The 15,505-nt window shown below is 48.4% G+C and overlaps 1 protein-coding gene across 1 annotated transcript; it reads left to right on the top strand.

Moving 5' to 3' along the window:
• The first annotated feature begins 11,193 nt into the window (after window positions 1-11,193).
• On the top strand, window positions 11,194-14,257 carry Kcna5 (potassium voltage-gated channel subfamily A member 5). Its single transcript, XM_028881562.2, has one exon. The coding sequence runs from the start codon at window positions 11,659-11,661 to the stop codon at window positions 13,465-13,467; it is 1,809 nt and encodes a 602-aa protein (XP_028737395.1). The 5' UTR covers window positions 11,194-11,658; the 3' UTR covers window positions 13,468-14,257.
• The last annotated feature ends 1,248 nt before the right edge of the window (window positions 14,258-15,505 follow it).

Genomic DNA, 15,505 nt, shown 5'->3' on the forward strand with positions numbered 1-15,505 from the left:
TATGTTTCCATAACATGTTATTAGGGTGAGAGAAAGGATATATGCATGGATCAGAATTGTTTTCTGTCAACATGTGGATTTCTCTGCTTTGTTGAACTGTCAAATAAATATTGACAAATGAAATCATCTGAGGTCAACGGTTCTCCTGTCTCAGTGGGAGACGCTAGAGTCCACTAAGAACTCTGAACGTAAATTGTGCAAAAAGTTTCTACAGGGGGATAAGGGGACTGTTGAGAAATGGTTGATCTTCATTTATCTCACATATAGAAGTCTCCTGAACCCCCTCCCTGCCCATCAACACCCGAGGCAGGTGGGTGAGCTGGCCCCGGGGTCATAAAAGCAGGAGAGCTGCCGGGGTGGTGATGGCACACACCTTTAATCCCGGCACTTGGGAGGCAGAGTCAGGAGGATCTCTGTGAGTTCGAGGCCAGCCTGGTATACAGAGCGAGATCCAGGACAGGCACCAAAACTACACAGAGTAACCCTGTCTCGAAAAACCAAAGGAAAAAAAAAAAGAGCAGGAGAGCTGCCCCCATCCCCCACCAGCTGCAACACTCGGGAGAGCAGATCCTGCACCTCACCTGCGCAACACAATAGAGCCAACCCTGTTGGCAGAGGTGTGGGTGAGCCAGCCCAGAAGTTGTGAGCATGGGAGAGCTGTCCCTATTACCCATCTGTTACGTGGTGGCGTGGGTTGGGGAAAGATGCCTCCACCCATCCATCAATGCCTGAAGCAGGTGGAAGAGCTGATCCCTACTTTACTTGGGGATTTGTTGAAGTTTACTGTCTTCCGTGTATATAAAAATAATATTTTTTAAAATTTCCAAATTTTAATATATATATTTGGTTTTTCAAGACAGGGTTTCTCCGTGTAGCTTTGGCCTCTCCTGGAACTTGCTTGGTAGCCCAGGCTGGCCTCGAACTCACAGAGATCCGCCTGGCTCTGCCTCCTGAGTGCTGGGATTAAAGGCTTGCACCACCACCGCCCAGCCCTATATTTCTATATTATACTACTGAATATTTTCTTGATTTTCAAACTCATTCCCCGCCCCCCACATACACACTGCTTTAAAGTGGAATTGCCAGGGTCACTGCTTTGACTTCCTGGTTGTCCCTCTGCAGCAGTGAGGAAGACAGTGAGACCCTCAGAGCCACTCCAGACCAAGGGTGGGCCACATCCATTTCTTCCAGTGCTTTCAATGGACACAGCACTAGCCTGTGAATGTGTGAACTGGACACCTTTTCTCTTCAAATGAGAGAAGTGAGCCTGAGAGGCTTAGAGGTTAAGTGACTTACTTGTTCAAGGTGACCCAGAGTATAAATGATGGAGCGCCACCTGAACCCAGGCTTGTCTTGTTTTGGATCCTATTCCCTAAGAGTGCTTGGAGGGTGACAGGGTCAAGGACTGAGTTCCCAGAAGGAAGTTCCTGAGTAAGCTGGAGTCTTTAGAAATATCCATCATGAGGTGAGCCCAGATGTGGCCCAGATGTGCACCTTGGCAGCTGAGTTCTATCTTAGTACACAATATTATTTCATTTTTAGTGTTTGCAAAGTGCTCCTGGCAGCTGAGGAGCATAAATTGATGCCTTTCTCATGCCTGCTTTCCTTCCTGGGCTGTGAACACAGCGGCTAGAGTTGACTTACGAGAGAGCAGCCAGCAGGTGGTGCTGTCTCAATTAAAGCAGGCCACTCCTGCCTGTGATGTGACAGTAAACTGGTCCCCAACATTTGCCTCATGGAGGCCCCACCCTTTGGTGACTTTCTCGTGTGGACCTGCACAGATCTGGGACTGCTCCAGGCTCTCATTAACACACACTGGGACACTGGCTTCTCTCCATCCAGACTTTCAGTGCTTGGGGTAGCCAAGGGCATGATGGAAGAAGAACGCTGGACTAAACCAGTAAGGACCTTCCTCTGGCCTCTGTTCCTCAGAAAGGCCCTAATGACACTCCCACCACCAGGAGTGACCATGGCCCTGCCACTTGCCACTCAAGACCTGCCCTCCCAATCACCTTATTTGAACTAACTAACACTAAGTATCCAGATCTATAAAGTAGGGTTACTTGCAGCACCCACCTCTCAGTGTTGACTGTGTTGGCAGTGGCATTCTGTTCTGACTCAGTTTACCTGGAGACAGGGTCAGATATAGAGGGTAAAGGATTGACTTATGAACCCAGGCTGCTTCACCTGTGCTTCTGACCTGATGCCCACAACCCCCTTCCAGACAGACCTGTAGACCTTGGTGAAATGCATGTATTTACCTATTCAATCTAAAGGCTGCAGATAAAGAGATGCACAGAAGAATGAGGTATGGAGCCTGCAGAATGCACTCCAAGGACCCACGTGTCTTCAGCATGCAAGCTCCCTGGACTCAACTCTTTGACGTTTTCATGGAGACTTCATTACATGGACACAGCTGATGAAGTTGTTAGCTGCTACTGACAAACTGACGTCAGTCGCTCTGTCCTAGTCTCCACCAGCTCTCAAGTCCTGCCTTAGGTCTTCCAGTGACAAACCCTCATCCTGAAGCTCCCTAGGGGCTTCAGCCTTCAGACCACTTGTTGTTCTGGAGAAAAATCCACCCCTTTGAAGATTCCAAGGATCTCAGGGGTTGTATTCTAGGACATGGAGCTGAAAGCCAAGTATCATGACTACAAAGCTCAGTTCATGTATTCTACATGAACTTGCATTCTACATGGAACCTAAGATAACCTACAAACTCAAAACTACGTTTCCATCTTCTAGAAGGAAGAACAAAGGTTTGGACAGGTTCATTTACCTGTCCACATCATGTAACTAGTAATACCAAGTACAGACTGGGGACGCTAGAGAGATGGCTCAGTGGTTAAGAACACATACTGCCCATGTAGAGGACCAGAATTCCCAGCACCCATTTCAGTCAGCTCACAACCATCTGTAACTCTGGTTTCAGGGCATCTGCCACCTTCTTCTGGCCTGCAAGGGCAACTGTACTCCCATGAAAATACCCCCATGTAGACACACATGCATACACATAATTAAAAATAAAAATAAAAAATGTAAAAACAAGAAGTATAAGGTGGCACTCCTGCCTTAATATTTTGTCTCCCAGTGGCAAGCTCTTTAATTCCATAGAGGGCTAGCAATCTTCTTTCCTCACCTCTGAGACACACACACACACACACACACACACACACACACACACACACACACACACACGGGGGGGAGAGAGAGAGAGAGAGAGAGAGAGAGAGAGAGAGAGAGAGAGAGAGAGAGAGAGAGAGAGCACTCTGTCTTGAGCTGGAAGATTGCAGCTCACGAGGTTGGTAAATGACTTCCTCTAATCTAGTAGAATAATCCAGGACTTCTAAGGGGCCATGGAGCTCATGCAACCAGACAAATAGGGGCTGTTGTCAGCCATTTCTTTGTCGGTAGAAACAAAGGTGAGGACTTCTGAGACTTCCAGTGGGTGGTGCCTGGACACCAGCCGACAGACTAAAATTCCTCATCACAACCCTTGATATTAGAGTCCTGCTAGCAACATCAGCTGGCTGAAAATAAGTCAGTTATTTTCCCCCAGATTAATAAAAAAGAAGCAGGGTAGGAGGGTGGGATCGATCAGTGGGCTGAGGAGTCAAGGGATAAGAGAAGGCGCACGTTAAAATAGCAGCAGATGAATACCATGTAATTTCAAACAGTCGATAACGTCACGCCGAAAGGCTGGTATGTCCGCTGAGATAATTGCCCTTTTCCCGATTAGTGTCTTTATCAGGAAAAGAAATGATTGCTGTGTGTGAGAAATCACGCTGCCTCTCATTTCATGGAAGTGGCAGTAATGAGAGCCCAGACTCCCAATGTGTGGGCTATCCACACACACAGCCTTTGAGGAGTAGACACGGGATAAGTCAGTCTTTGGGATCACTATTCATCTTCCAGGAGGTATGGGGGAGACTACTGACTGAGCTGGATCTTATGTGTCTGGGTTTGAAACCAAAGACTCTCCAGTCCCTCAACAGAGCAAGCATCCTCATGTTTCACGACTGTAAGAGGCTATTTGACAAGCTCACATCTTATTTCCCTTGCAGCTTTCCAAGTTAAACTCCGAATCACCAGGCATACTCCCTAGGGTCAGAACAGTGTGACAGTACAATAATCATCCATTAAGAATGTCCGCATCTTCATCCCCAGAACCTATGAACATGCTACTTTGTGTGGTAGAAGAGGCTTTGCAAATGTGAGTGCATTTTAAGGGTCGTCAATTAGGAAATGTTTTGGATGAGATGGGTGGAGTAAATGAAATCACATCTTCTTAAGACATAAGAGGATGAGGATGGGTGGGGCAAAGAAGTGTAACCAAGGATGATAAGGGAGCCATTAATGCAGGCGGTCCTGAGAAGTTGGAACAGACCAGAAAGTGAATGCTCCTAGAGTCCCTAAAAGGCATCAGACCTGCTGAAATTTTGATTTTAGTTTAAAGAGTGTAATTTTGAACTCCCAGCCTCGGGAACAGCAAAATACTGAGTTTATTCTTGGCAGACTATTATAGCAGCAATGAAAAGCTGATACTGCCTAGGAAGACCTAGGGCAGATGATGTCAACATCAAGATGTCAACATCTCAGATGACACAAACTAGGGTCATCTGAGAGGAAGAAACATCAACTGAGAAAATACATCCATAAAACCTGCCTGTAGGCAAGCCTGTGGGGTTTTTCTTGACTGATGATTGATGTGGGAGGGCCCAGCTATCATGGTGGTCCTGGATGGTATAAGAAAGTGAAATAAGCGATCCGTAGGGGCAAGTCAGTAAGTAGCATCTCTCTACTGTATCTGCTTCTGTTCCTGCCTCCAGGTTTCTGCCTTGAGTTCCTGACCGAACTTCCCTCAGTGGTGAAGTGTGCTCTGACAGCTGTAAGCAGAAATAAACACTTTACTTCTCAAGTTGATTCTGATCATGGTGGTTTATCTCAGTAATAGAAACCCTCACTAAGACAATAAAACTCTGTTACCCCAATACCTTCCATCAGGGTCTCCCATGCTGAAGCTGATAACCCAAGATCCACTTTCCCCAACTTCCCACTAACCCAGAGGATCACGGCTGCATTGTGGTGTCAGCACAGGGAGATGACACAGTGACAGTGCCAGTCACTCTGAACAGTTAATGGACATAGCGTCAGTGGGTGCTTACTATAGTCAAATGGCACAGACTGGCTGGTGTCAGTAAACACACTGAGCACTGTGGTTTCTGAGACAGCTGACACTTAGCAACTCTATGGGAAGTGGTCTTGACTACTGTCTCCATAACGTCTTCACACAAGGAAACTGAGTCGTCATGAGTAAGTGGAATTGCTGAGCCTCTGCCCTCAGGCAGGCCCTCTGAGAAGTCCTCTCTAGCTTTAGTGGATATCAGGATCACACAGAAACTTCCGATAACACTGGTTCCTGGGCCTGTCTCCAGATACCATGTGTGTGGAGAGGGCACTGACTTCCCAGGATGCTCCAGTTGCATCCGGTGTTGCTGGTCAATGAATCACATTTGAGTAGCACGCAGCTGATGGCTACCCCAGCTCAGCCTCCACCACTAGGACCGGCGGCTTTAACACTATCACTGAGCCTCAGTCCTCTTCCATGATTCATTCAAGTTCTTGCCAAATCAGAATGAAGAGGATTTACTTTGACAGGCATACTGAGAAGAAATCGATGCAGAGATGAGTATTGCCATGAACTGTGTACCATCCTCTTGTTTTCTCCCAGGCTTAGAAGGAATGCTAATTGTACAACAACCAAAGGATCTTACATTTGCTTAGCTGCTTTTAAATAAAATGCTTTTATCATGCTTTTTGATAACCTCGCCTAGATTCAAAAACGTTATCTTCTGACATAGACTGCAAAAGCCAGTGGATCTAATATGCCAGTGGATCTTTGGTCTTATCCGTTGGGAAGAGTGTTTAAAAATACGAATTATAGTTGGAACTGGGAAATTAAAAATACAAATTCCACCATCTCCAACCTTAGACGATAGGGAAACTATTGGCTAATGATCTCACAGAAGGCTTTCATCTTACGTGAGTGAGTGCTGTGGTTAGATAGTTTGAGAGAGAAAAAGAGGGATACAAGAAAGAAAGAAACTCTGGCAACTCAGCTCTAACCTGCAGCTTGTCAGTGGAGGAGTGATGACCACGGGGAGGCCCAGGAGAAAGCAAGACACCCAGACTCACCAACACCAGCTGTTTGGTGAATTTCCCAGCTACTGTATATTCAGGTCACATTACGCTCTCTGTTCTTTGAAAATGCACTGGACCCATTAATGAATTTATTCTGCGATTATCACTGGGTAGGGAGGCAGAAAGGGAGGAGGTGGGACAGGGAAAGCCAAGCTCCAGATGTGAACCTTAATTTGTGAATGGCCTCTCATCTTAATCCTTCTAAACAGAAATCTGGGTCAATGTAGGCATAATCTCTTTTCCCTTCTCCCCTCACCCTCCCAGGATGCTCCTTCCATGCCCAGCCCCCAATTGTTTCCCATGTGTCCACTGGCGAGGGAGAGACCTGTGTCTCCAGCATGCACCCCCAACTGTTTCCCCTGTGTCCACTGGCGAGGGAGAGACCTGTGTCTCCAGCATGCACCCCCAACTGTTTCCCACGTGTCCACTGGCGAGGGAGAGACCTGCGTCTCCAGCATGCACCCCCAACTGTTTCCCATGTGTCCACTGGCGAGGGAGAGACCTGTGTCTCCAGCATGCACCCCCAATTGTTTCCCATGTGTCCACTGGCAAGGACCTGTGTCTCCAGCATGCACCCCCAATTGTTTCCCATGTGTCCACTGGCAAGGACCTGTGTCTCCGGCATGCACACATCTGACTTGTGCGTGCTGTTTCCCCTGTGTCCACTGGCGAGGGAGAGACCTGTGTCTCCGGCATGCCCACATCTGACTTGTGTGTGCTGGTTCCTTCCACTTCCTTGCTTTCTCGAACAGGAAAGGGAGGTCACTTCCAGGGCTTCCTTTCAAGGTGTTGGATTGCAGGGCAATGAGGAGGGAAGGGGTGGAGAGGAAGAACACCTTCTCCCCTCATTAATGTATATGCTACGTGTGGAGGAGGGATATTTGTCTGGGACAGAAGATTTGCAAAAGAGTATCACCATTCATTCTATGGTCAACGATTGCATGATCATACATCTTTCTAGTGTAGCATAGAGTTGTATATTTTATGGAGTCAGCACTAAGACCCAAACTAGTAAGGACCCATTGATCAACTTTTCCTTTATTTATTTGAGGTGGAAAAAATGCTTTGGTAGATTTCAAACAGTCTGACTTCTATTGGGCTTTCATTGGTGCAGACAAAGAAGTCTTAAGGTTGTTCTGCCTTCTCTGGACAGCGCCTCAGAAAGATGCAAGGCAGATGGAGAAAACAAATCTTCCCTAATCCGGATGTGACTGTGTCCTACCATCTAGAAAGAGTGGTGGTTTTGTTTAATTACTGTTTTGAAAGGAGGAGAAATTCGATGATACAGGGCAAGCACGTGAGCAGGATAATGTGGGAGAGCTCCTTCCCAAGAGTGATCAAAGCGGGAGAGAGATGTATTCCCCAAATCCAGCATCTCTCAGTTTTCCTGGTGGAATCTGCCCAAACTATTGCTCTGCCACATCAGTCTCTGGTCCACCTTCTTGAATGGGAGGGTTGGAAGCAGCTGGAGCACTAAGCTCGCTGCCTGGATAAGCATCTTCAGCCTGTTTGCAGACTGTGGCCGTGCAAACATTTCTGATGAGGGTCTCCTGTGGATCAACCCTACACAGTGGAAAAGCACAATTGATACCTGGTGCTGTAACCAGAGCCAAATGTTATTTCTGTTCCTTTCTGTCCATTTAAAACTTGCTCAGTAATGGAAGCTTCCCCCCACAATCTAGGTGAAAATATAGGTCTCCACATTTGGGGTTATAGTATATATTAATTGATTAACATTATATTAATATAGTACACAGAACTACAGTGACTACTTTTCAAACAATAGGAGTTAGGCTGTACAATCCAACATGCTAAATTGACATTTTACCCACAATGTTGTTTTTATCCACAAAATTGATGTGGCGTGTTTGGTAACAGGTAATTCAGTAATATATAACCTGAGCTAAGGGTCAGAGCAAACCTAATTTACTCCTTGCCCTATTTGGTCGTCTAAATGGCTCTTACATTTATCTGGTTAGATATCAACTCCCCAGTCTCTGTGAATGTTAGCTATTATTAGAAATCACCTTTGTTCCTGTCCCTCAGTTTCCCTTTATGCCTGATCTAATAGCTGCATTTGTTATTAGTTCAGCTGCAATCAGTGTGCCTTCACTAAAATGTATAATATAGAGCTCACATAATGTATAATTTTATAAGGAGCCCGAAGTTAGTAAAGCATAGCCTGGTTCACATTCTCTCTTCAGTTCTCTCTCTCTCTCCTTCTCTCTCTCCCTCATTTATCTACTTATATGTTTATTTGTTTGTTGATAGATGATAGATAGATAGATAGATAGATAGATAGATGATAGATAGATAGATAGATAGATAATGAGTGGTTAAAACCAAGTGTAGGTGCTCACATACACCTTAAGCATAAAGACAAAGACATATTCTAGAGGGAGGAAGGGGAAGTGGGGAGAGGTCGAGATGAAATACAGGCTCATCAGCACAGCTGCCTCATAGAGACACAAGAGAAGTATCTAAGTGTGGAGGAAGGCACCACTGTGACAAGGCTGGGAAGAGAAGATCTCTAAGACATGGCCAGTCAGCTCCTCATGAACTGGCTTCCGTCCACCTGGCTGGCTGGTCTCACAGAACCCTTCCTCAGCCTGCTCTGTCGGTTCCATTAACTTTGTTTCTGGTCCTCAAGGCAGGCCTGGGATTTCCTTTCTGGATTCTGAAGTCATAGCCTTCCTTCCACCTCAACAGCCTGTCTTCCGCTCACCCCCTCAGGAGGGCCTCTCTAGATTCTGAAAGGAGCCCAGCCCTCACTGTTCTCACAGCACCCTGTGTTCTGTGAGGAACGTTTCAAAGTTGGAATTAAACAAGCAATGTAAAATTGGGTGTCATTGTGTTTTTCCTTTCTTGGGCTGTACCACTAAGGGGTTGCAAAATATGTCTGCCTTGGTCATTAATGTTTTATTTATACCCTGGAGAAATAGCTTGCATGTAGTAGACATTAATTAATTAATTTAGTAAGTGAGTAGTTTTCGATACTATCTCAAGCAGCCCAGGTGGGCCTTGAATTGTCTGTGTAGCTGAGGGTGACCTCTTGAACGCCTAATCTTCCTACATCCACTCCCAAGTACTGGCACTGCAGGTATGTGCCATTATGTCTGGCGTAGTAGGGGTTTTGTAAGACGGTCTTGCTATATAGCCCAAGTTGCCCTCAACCTTTCAGTTGTCCTGCCTCTACCTTCCAAGTACTGGGAGTAAAGGTGTGCCTTACCATTCTTGGTTCTCAATTAATAATGGATTAACAAAGTTGACATTTTCTCTCTCCCTTCTCCTCTAGCCCCAGCTCTCTTTCATTTCAATGCCTTGCTTATAACATCTCTCTTTGGTTACACAGTCTTGCCAAGTGTTCTTGTGGTCTAGGAGGACTACTCTTATGAATCAACTCCCTGCCCCCCCCCATACATTTTATTCTGGAGAAATAATGAGGTGTTGCAAAAGAGTCCTTGAGAGTCATCATTTAGACTTTATCTAAATAAGGTTGCTATTCAAGGTGTGTCTTCCAGACGGTTAAATCAGCACTACCCAAGAGCTTAGTCTAAGATCCATGCCACCTCAGAGTGCTTCCATTGCTCATCACCCTAGGGTCCTGTCCAAATGTAGACACTCAAAACTGCAGTAACTTCACAGCAGTGTAAAACCAAGAAACATCTGAAGGAGGTTGTGTCTATAATTGCCATGCATGCCTTGAGAAACCCTCCCCTTGGCTTTTGATGCCTGCAGTGGCCCCATGGACTAAAGATGAAGGTAGGGTATGTGTGTGTGTGGGGGGGCGATGTCTATAAATGCCTAGGACTATATGTTATCTAAGCTATCCTCCTGCCTCTTGCAATGAAAGCTAATGCTCTCCAGGCCAGATATGGGGAGGAGTTGTTCAAGCAACTTGGATTTGAATTCCAGCTTTAACACTTTCTATTTCTGTGGACCTCTGCAATTCTGTCCATCATCTGTGCCTCAGTTTTTGTGTGTGTTGAAGGTAGTAATAGCACTTACTTACAAAGGAAGATGATGTAGAAACACACAAGAATGACATGGACACACCACCAACAACCAAGTCCGTCAGACATCCTCCACTCCCTCTCTTTACACAGGGCTCTATGCAGCTACTAGCAGAGAGGCTTCCCCTGCAGCATCTTACCTGACCAGGATGTATAACCCTCTTTTCTCATTGTGGTTTTTACAGTTGAGGATTTGGTGGAGAGGTTGGAGGGACAGTGTAGGGCGCAGGGTCATGAGATCCGACAGTTTCTCTCTTGATGAGGCTGCCCCTGATTCTGTACTGTCAGATCAGATTCAGATCCCCGATGTCTGGGTTGGAAACCAGGTTCAAGGGCATGCTGTGAGGCTAAGAGGTCTCAGCTTCCTACCTTTCAACAGATTTGCTGGAAGATCAGAAGAGCGCTCTCCCTCCCTCCCTCCCTTCCTCCCTCCCTCCCTCCCTCCCTCCCTCCCTCCTCTCTTTCTCCCTCTCTCTCTCTTTCACACACACACACACACACACACACACACACACACACACACACACACACACAGAGCTCACCACTCCCATCCAGTCTAATTCTTTCGAAAGAAGAAGGGAGGCTGTAAATACTCTAAAGCAGTGATTCTCAACCTGTGGGCAGCAAACCTTCAACAAACCTCTATTTCAAAAAAAAAAAAATTACCTGACGATTCACAACACTGGCAAAATTACAGTTATAAAGTAGCAACCAAGTAATTTTATGGTTGGGGGTCACCGCAACATGAGGAACTGTATTAAAGGGTCGCAGCACTGGGAACGTTTGAGAACCACTGCTCTAAAGAAACAATATGCAAAGGACTCTCTTCTCCGGTTTTCTTGTTCTTAGATTCAGCTAAAAGCTTTTCCCTTCCATCTAAAGCAGCTCCCATCCGCTCGTGTCCCCTTGGCTTTCAGTGTGTTCCCAGGTGATCTGAGATCCTGAAGCTATTCTCATCCTGTTGCCCTGGGAGTTTCAGCACTCCTGGAACAACCTGTTCCTCTCTCCTCGCGCTCTCTCCCTCCTCCCCTTCCCGTCCATTTTTGCTGTGGAGCCCCAGCTGAACCCTCCAGAGAGACACTCTCTGACTCGGTCCCCAGAGGAGAAAAGGGAGGGGGAGGAGGAGAGGAGGGAGCCACAAAGGGCGGAGGCCGGGGAGCTCAGCCAGAGAGGGGCTGCTGGAGGTTGCATCTGCTGCAAGGAGGCTTTTCTGCTGCCTGGTAACCAGCTGCCAGAACACTGAGAGAGAGAGAGAGAGAGGCTGGGAGTAGGGGCAGAGGCTTCTTGACGTCAGGACCAGCCAAGGGGATCGGGCCAGCTACCCCAGCCAGCCCAGAGCCAGCTGGGCCCTCAGCTGGAGAGAAGCCCGAAGCAAGCGCTGAGCGTGAGTTGGGGGTGTGGGAATCGGTTGTCTGGGGCGCAGCATGCCCCCTGCCCCTGGGCCATGGAGATCTCCCTGGTGCCTCTGGAGAACGGCAGTGCCATGACCCTCAGAGGAGGAGGGGAGGCAGGGACAAGCTGTGCGCAGACCCCCAGGGGAGAGTGTGGGTGCCTTCCGACGCCAGGGCTCAGTAATCAGTCGGAAGAACCCTCACCGAGGGGGCGCGCCACGCATGAGGATGAGGACCAGGGGGGGCGGCCTTTACCCCCTCTGCCTCGGGAGCTGCCACAGCCTAGAGGGCCACCTGCTGAGGATGAGGAGGAAGAAGGCGACCCTGGCCTGGGCACAGTGGAGGAGGACCAGGCTCCACAGGGTGCAGGGTCGCTCCATCACCAGCGAGTCCTCATAAACATCTCCGGGCTGCGCTTTGAGACACAGCTGGGCACCCTGGCGCAGTTTCCCAACACCCTCCTAGGGGACCCAGCCAAGCGCCTGCGCTACTTTGACCCCCTGAGAAATGAGTACTTCTTCGATCGCAACCGGCCCAGCTTCGATGGCATCCTCTACTACTACCAGTCTGGGGGTCGCCTGCGCAGGCCGGTCAACGTCTCCCTGGATGTGTTTGCCGATGAGATCCGTTTCTATCAGCTGGGGGACGAGGCCATGGAGCGCTTCCGGGAGGACGAGGGCTTCATCAAGGAAGAGGAGAAGCCCCTTCCCCGCAACGAGTTCCAGCGCCAGGTGTGGCTAATCTTCGAATACCCAGAAAGCTCGGGGTCCGCAAGAGCCATCGCCATCGTGTCGGTCTTGGTCATTCTTATCTCTATCATCACCTTCTGCTTGGAGACTTTACCTGAGTTCAGGGATGAACGGGAGTTGCTCCGCCACCCCCCAGTGCCGCCCCAGCCCCCAGCCCCCGCCCCAGGGGCCAATGGCAGCGGGGCCGGCGCCCCTTCCTCTGGCCCCACAGTGGCACCACTCCTGCCTAGGACTCTGGCTGACCCATTCTTCATTGTGGAGACTACATGTGTGATCTGGTTCACTTTTGAGTTGCTTGTGCGCTTCTTTGCTTGCCCTAGCAAGGCAGAGTTCTCTCGGAATATCATGAACATCATTGATATTGTGGCCATCTTCCCCTATTTTATCACCCTGGGCACCGAGCTGGCAGAGCAACAGCCAGGAGGCGGTGGTCAGAATGGGCAGCAGGCCATGTCCCTAGCCATCCTCAGGGTGATTCGTCTGGTCCGGGTGTTCCGTATCTTCAAGCTCTCCCGCCATTCCAAGGGGCTGCAGATCCTGGGTAAGACTTTGCAGGCATCCATGCGGGAGCTGGGGCTACTCATCTTCTTCCTCTTCATCGGAGTCATCCTCTTCTCCAGTGCTGTCTACTTCGCAGAGGCAGACAACCAGGGGTCCCATTTCTCCAGTATCCCAGATGCCTTCTGGTGGGCAGTAGTCACCATGACCACTGTAGGCTATGGGGACATGAGGCCCATTACTGTGGGAGGCAAGATTGTGGGCTCACTGTGTGCCATCGCTGGGGTCCTCACTATCGCCCTTCCCGTGCCTGTCATCGTCTCCAATTTTAATTACTTCTATCATCGGGAGACTGACCATGAGGAGCAGGCTGCCCTGAAGGAAGAGCAGAGCAACCAGAGGCGGGAGTCTGGGCTGGACACAGGGGGTCAGCGGAAGGTCAGCTGCAGCAAGGCATCCTTCTGCAAGACTGGGGGTTCCCTGGAGAGTTCTGACAGTATCAGAAGGGGTAGTTGCCCCCTAGAAAAGTGTCACTTCAAGGCCAAGAGCAACGTGGACTTGCGGAGGTCCCTATATGCCCTCTGTCTGGACACTAGCCGGGAAACAGATTTGTAGAGAGAAATCCAGGCAGATTGGTGACCGTGGAGCTGGGAACAGGGCCGGCCCTCTGGAGCCTGGACATCTGCTGTTTATACCACAGAGTATTCGAAGCCCACCTGATCACGATGTCTGGATGCCTGCCTGCCTGCCTTTCTGCTTTTCACCCTTCCCACCACCCCGCCCTCTAACTTCCCCATTTTTTCCTCCTCTTTGCAGAACACCAAGGGTCACCTATTTTTAAGAAGTATCACATTCCATGACGCAGGAGCTGTTGAGATGGTGGGCCCTGTGAGATGGATGTATTCGTAGCCAGTTTTCTATACCCAGCAGAGGGAGGGATAACTCAAACAAAAATGACTTTAAATAGCTCGGATCCCAAGGGAGTCATAGCCCTCCCTATCCCTGTGTTCCAAATTTACTTTACATGTGATTATATTCGTGTATGGGGCAAATATTTGTATGGCTGATGAGTGCATTTTTGTACAGCGGTGCACATGAAGAATTTTTGGGTGTGTTCTTAAGATATACTTTGAATTACAAAAGAGGTGGGGTCATCTTTTCCTAGGACACTTGGGGCCAGAGACCCTGAAAAAGATGTTCAGGTTCCTGTGCTATTGGTGCTTTGTGTCTAGGGTAGAGAATATTCTGGAAGACTAGCACATCTTTTTTTTTTTTTTTGGTTTCCCTTAAACATTTCTTGTGACATTCTTCACAGAAGCATTTTAATGATGTTGGAAGAAAACATTTGGGAATTCATTCTTTTCATTTTGATACCAGGAAATAAAATGCGACTCCGTTGGGCCAAGTGTTAGCTTTTCGACTGCTGATGTGTGTTTTGGCATGTTAATGAGTGATGTCTGCCACTTGCTGTCTGGATTTGGAGTCAGTGCAAAGGCTTCACTGGGGTTAGAAAGCTAAGAAGCTCAACGTGCTCTTTCTGATGGGTCTCTCTGAGCTCAGAAGGCTCATAGACGGATTGCTTGTCTCGAGGCTGTGTGACACGGATGTATTAGAGTCAGCACAGACTCTAGAAGAGAGTGAGATCAAAGGAAAGGGGTGGTGAGCCCTGCCCGACAACTGTCCTCTTGTGGCACCAGCTCGGAGCTTCTCAAGGTTGTCTCCTTTACTGTAAGTCCTAAGTCCTTCATGTTATTGTTCTCAGTAGCTCTGAGAAGTAAGCCTTATGCTCACAGAGAAGCCTATTCAGAGGAGTCTAGTCTGGGGAAGGTCTCTCAGGAAAGCGCCTGCCTCTTCACTACCCTGGAGCCTGGTTGGGCAGAGGTGTGAGCCATGCCTTCATGGTGGGGAATATGGAAGGGTTTCCTTGTTCCCGCTAAAGGACAGCCTGTGGGTTCGCCCCCATCATCCCTAAACTCAGAATGAATCCCTTTGTTCCTCTTTCAGCTGGATGGTTTGTGGTATAACCACACAGCAAGTCTTATTCCAGCTTCAGTTTCTCTCTGGGTTCCTGAGCTGTCTGGGTTCCTGCTGCTGCTTTTTCTACGATACGGGCTGGTGGTTTTACAACCTCACTGGGGAAGCTGCTGGCCCAGTGGTCCCTGCCTCAAGGTGACAATGGGTTTCAGTGGCTAATTCTGAGAATGTGGCTGGGCCTCCCTATCACCGATTCACTAAATTCAAATTTAAGAGCTGTGGATATATATAAGATGGGATATAAAAACCAGTTTCTGAAAGCCCGGTCACTCCTAGTCAAGAACTGTTCTGGTAGCCGATGATCTGCAAGAGAAACAGAAGGACCCAGAAGCCTGCCTCTGTGGGCTTTCAGTGCAGGGAAGCTTAGGGGGAGGAGCAAGAGGCCCTGTTGGTTGACAATGTGCAGTGTGTCTAAGCAGGGCACCTGCCAGAGTCCTGCTTCACAGTGTCACCTCTGACCTCTCTGTGCTTTGAAAGCTAATGTCTGAGATTTGGCACTGGCCTGGGAATTGGATCTGGGAGGTAGCCCCTAGGGCTCCGCCTTCCTGGCAAAGCAAGACAGATGCAACAGGGATAGGCAGAATTAAGTGAGGTGGGCTGTGGTGCCCTCAGATTTGGG

This window comes from Peromyscus leucopus, chromosome 3 (assembly GCF_004664715.2).
Source record: "Peromyscus leucopus breed LL Stock chromosome 3, UCI_PerLeu_2.1, whole genome shotgun sequence".
Lineage (NCBI taxonomy): Eukaryota > Metazoa > Chordata > Mammalia > Rodentia > Cricetidae > Peromyscus > Peromyscus leucopus.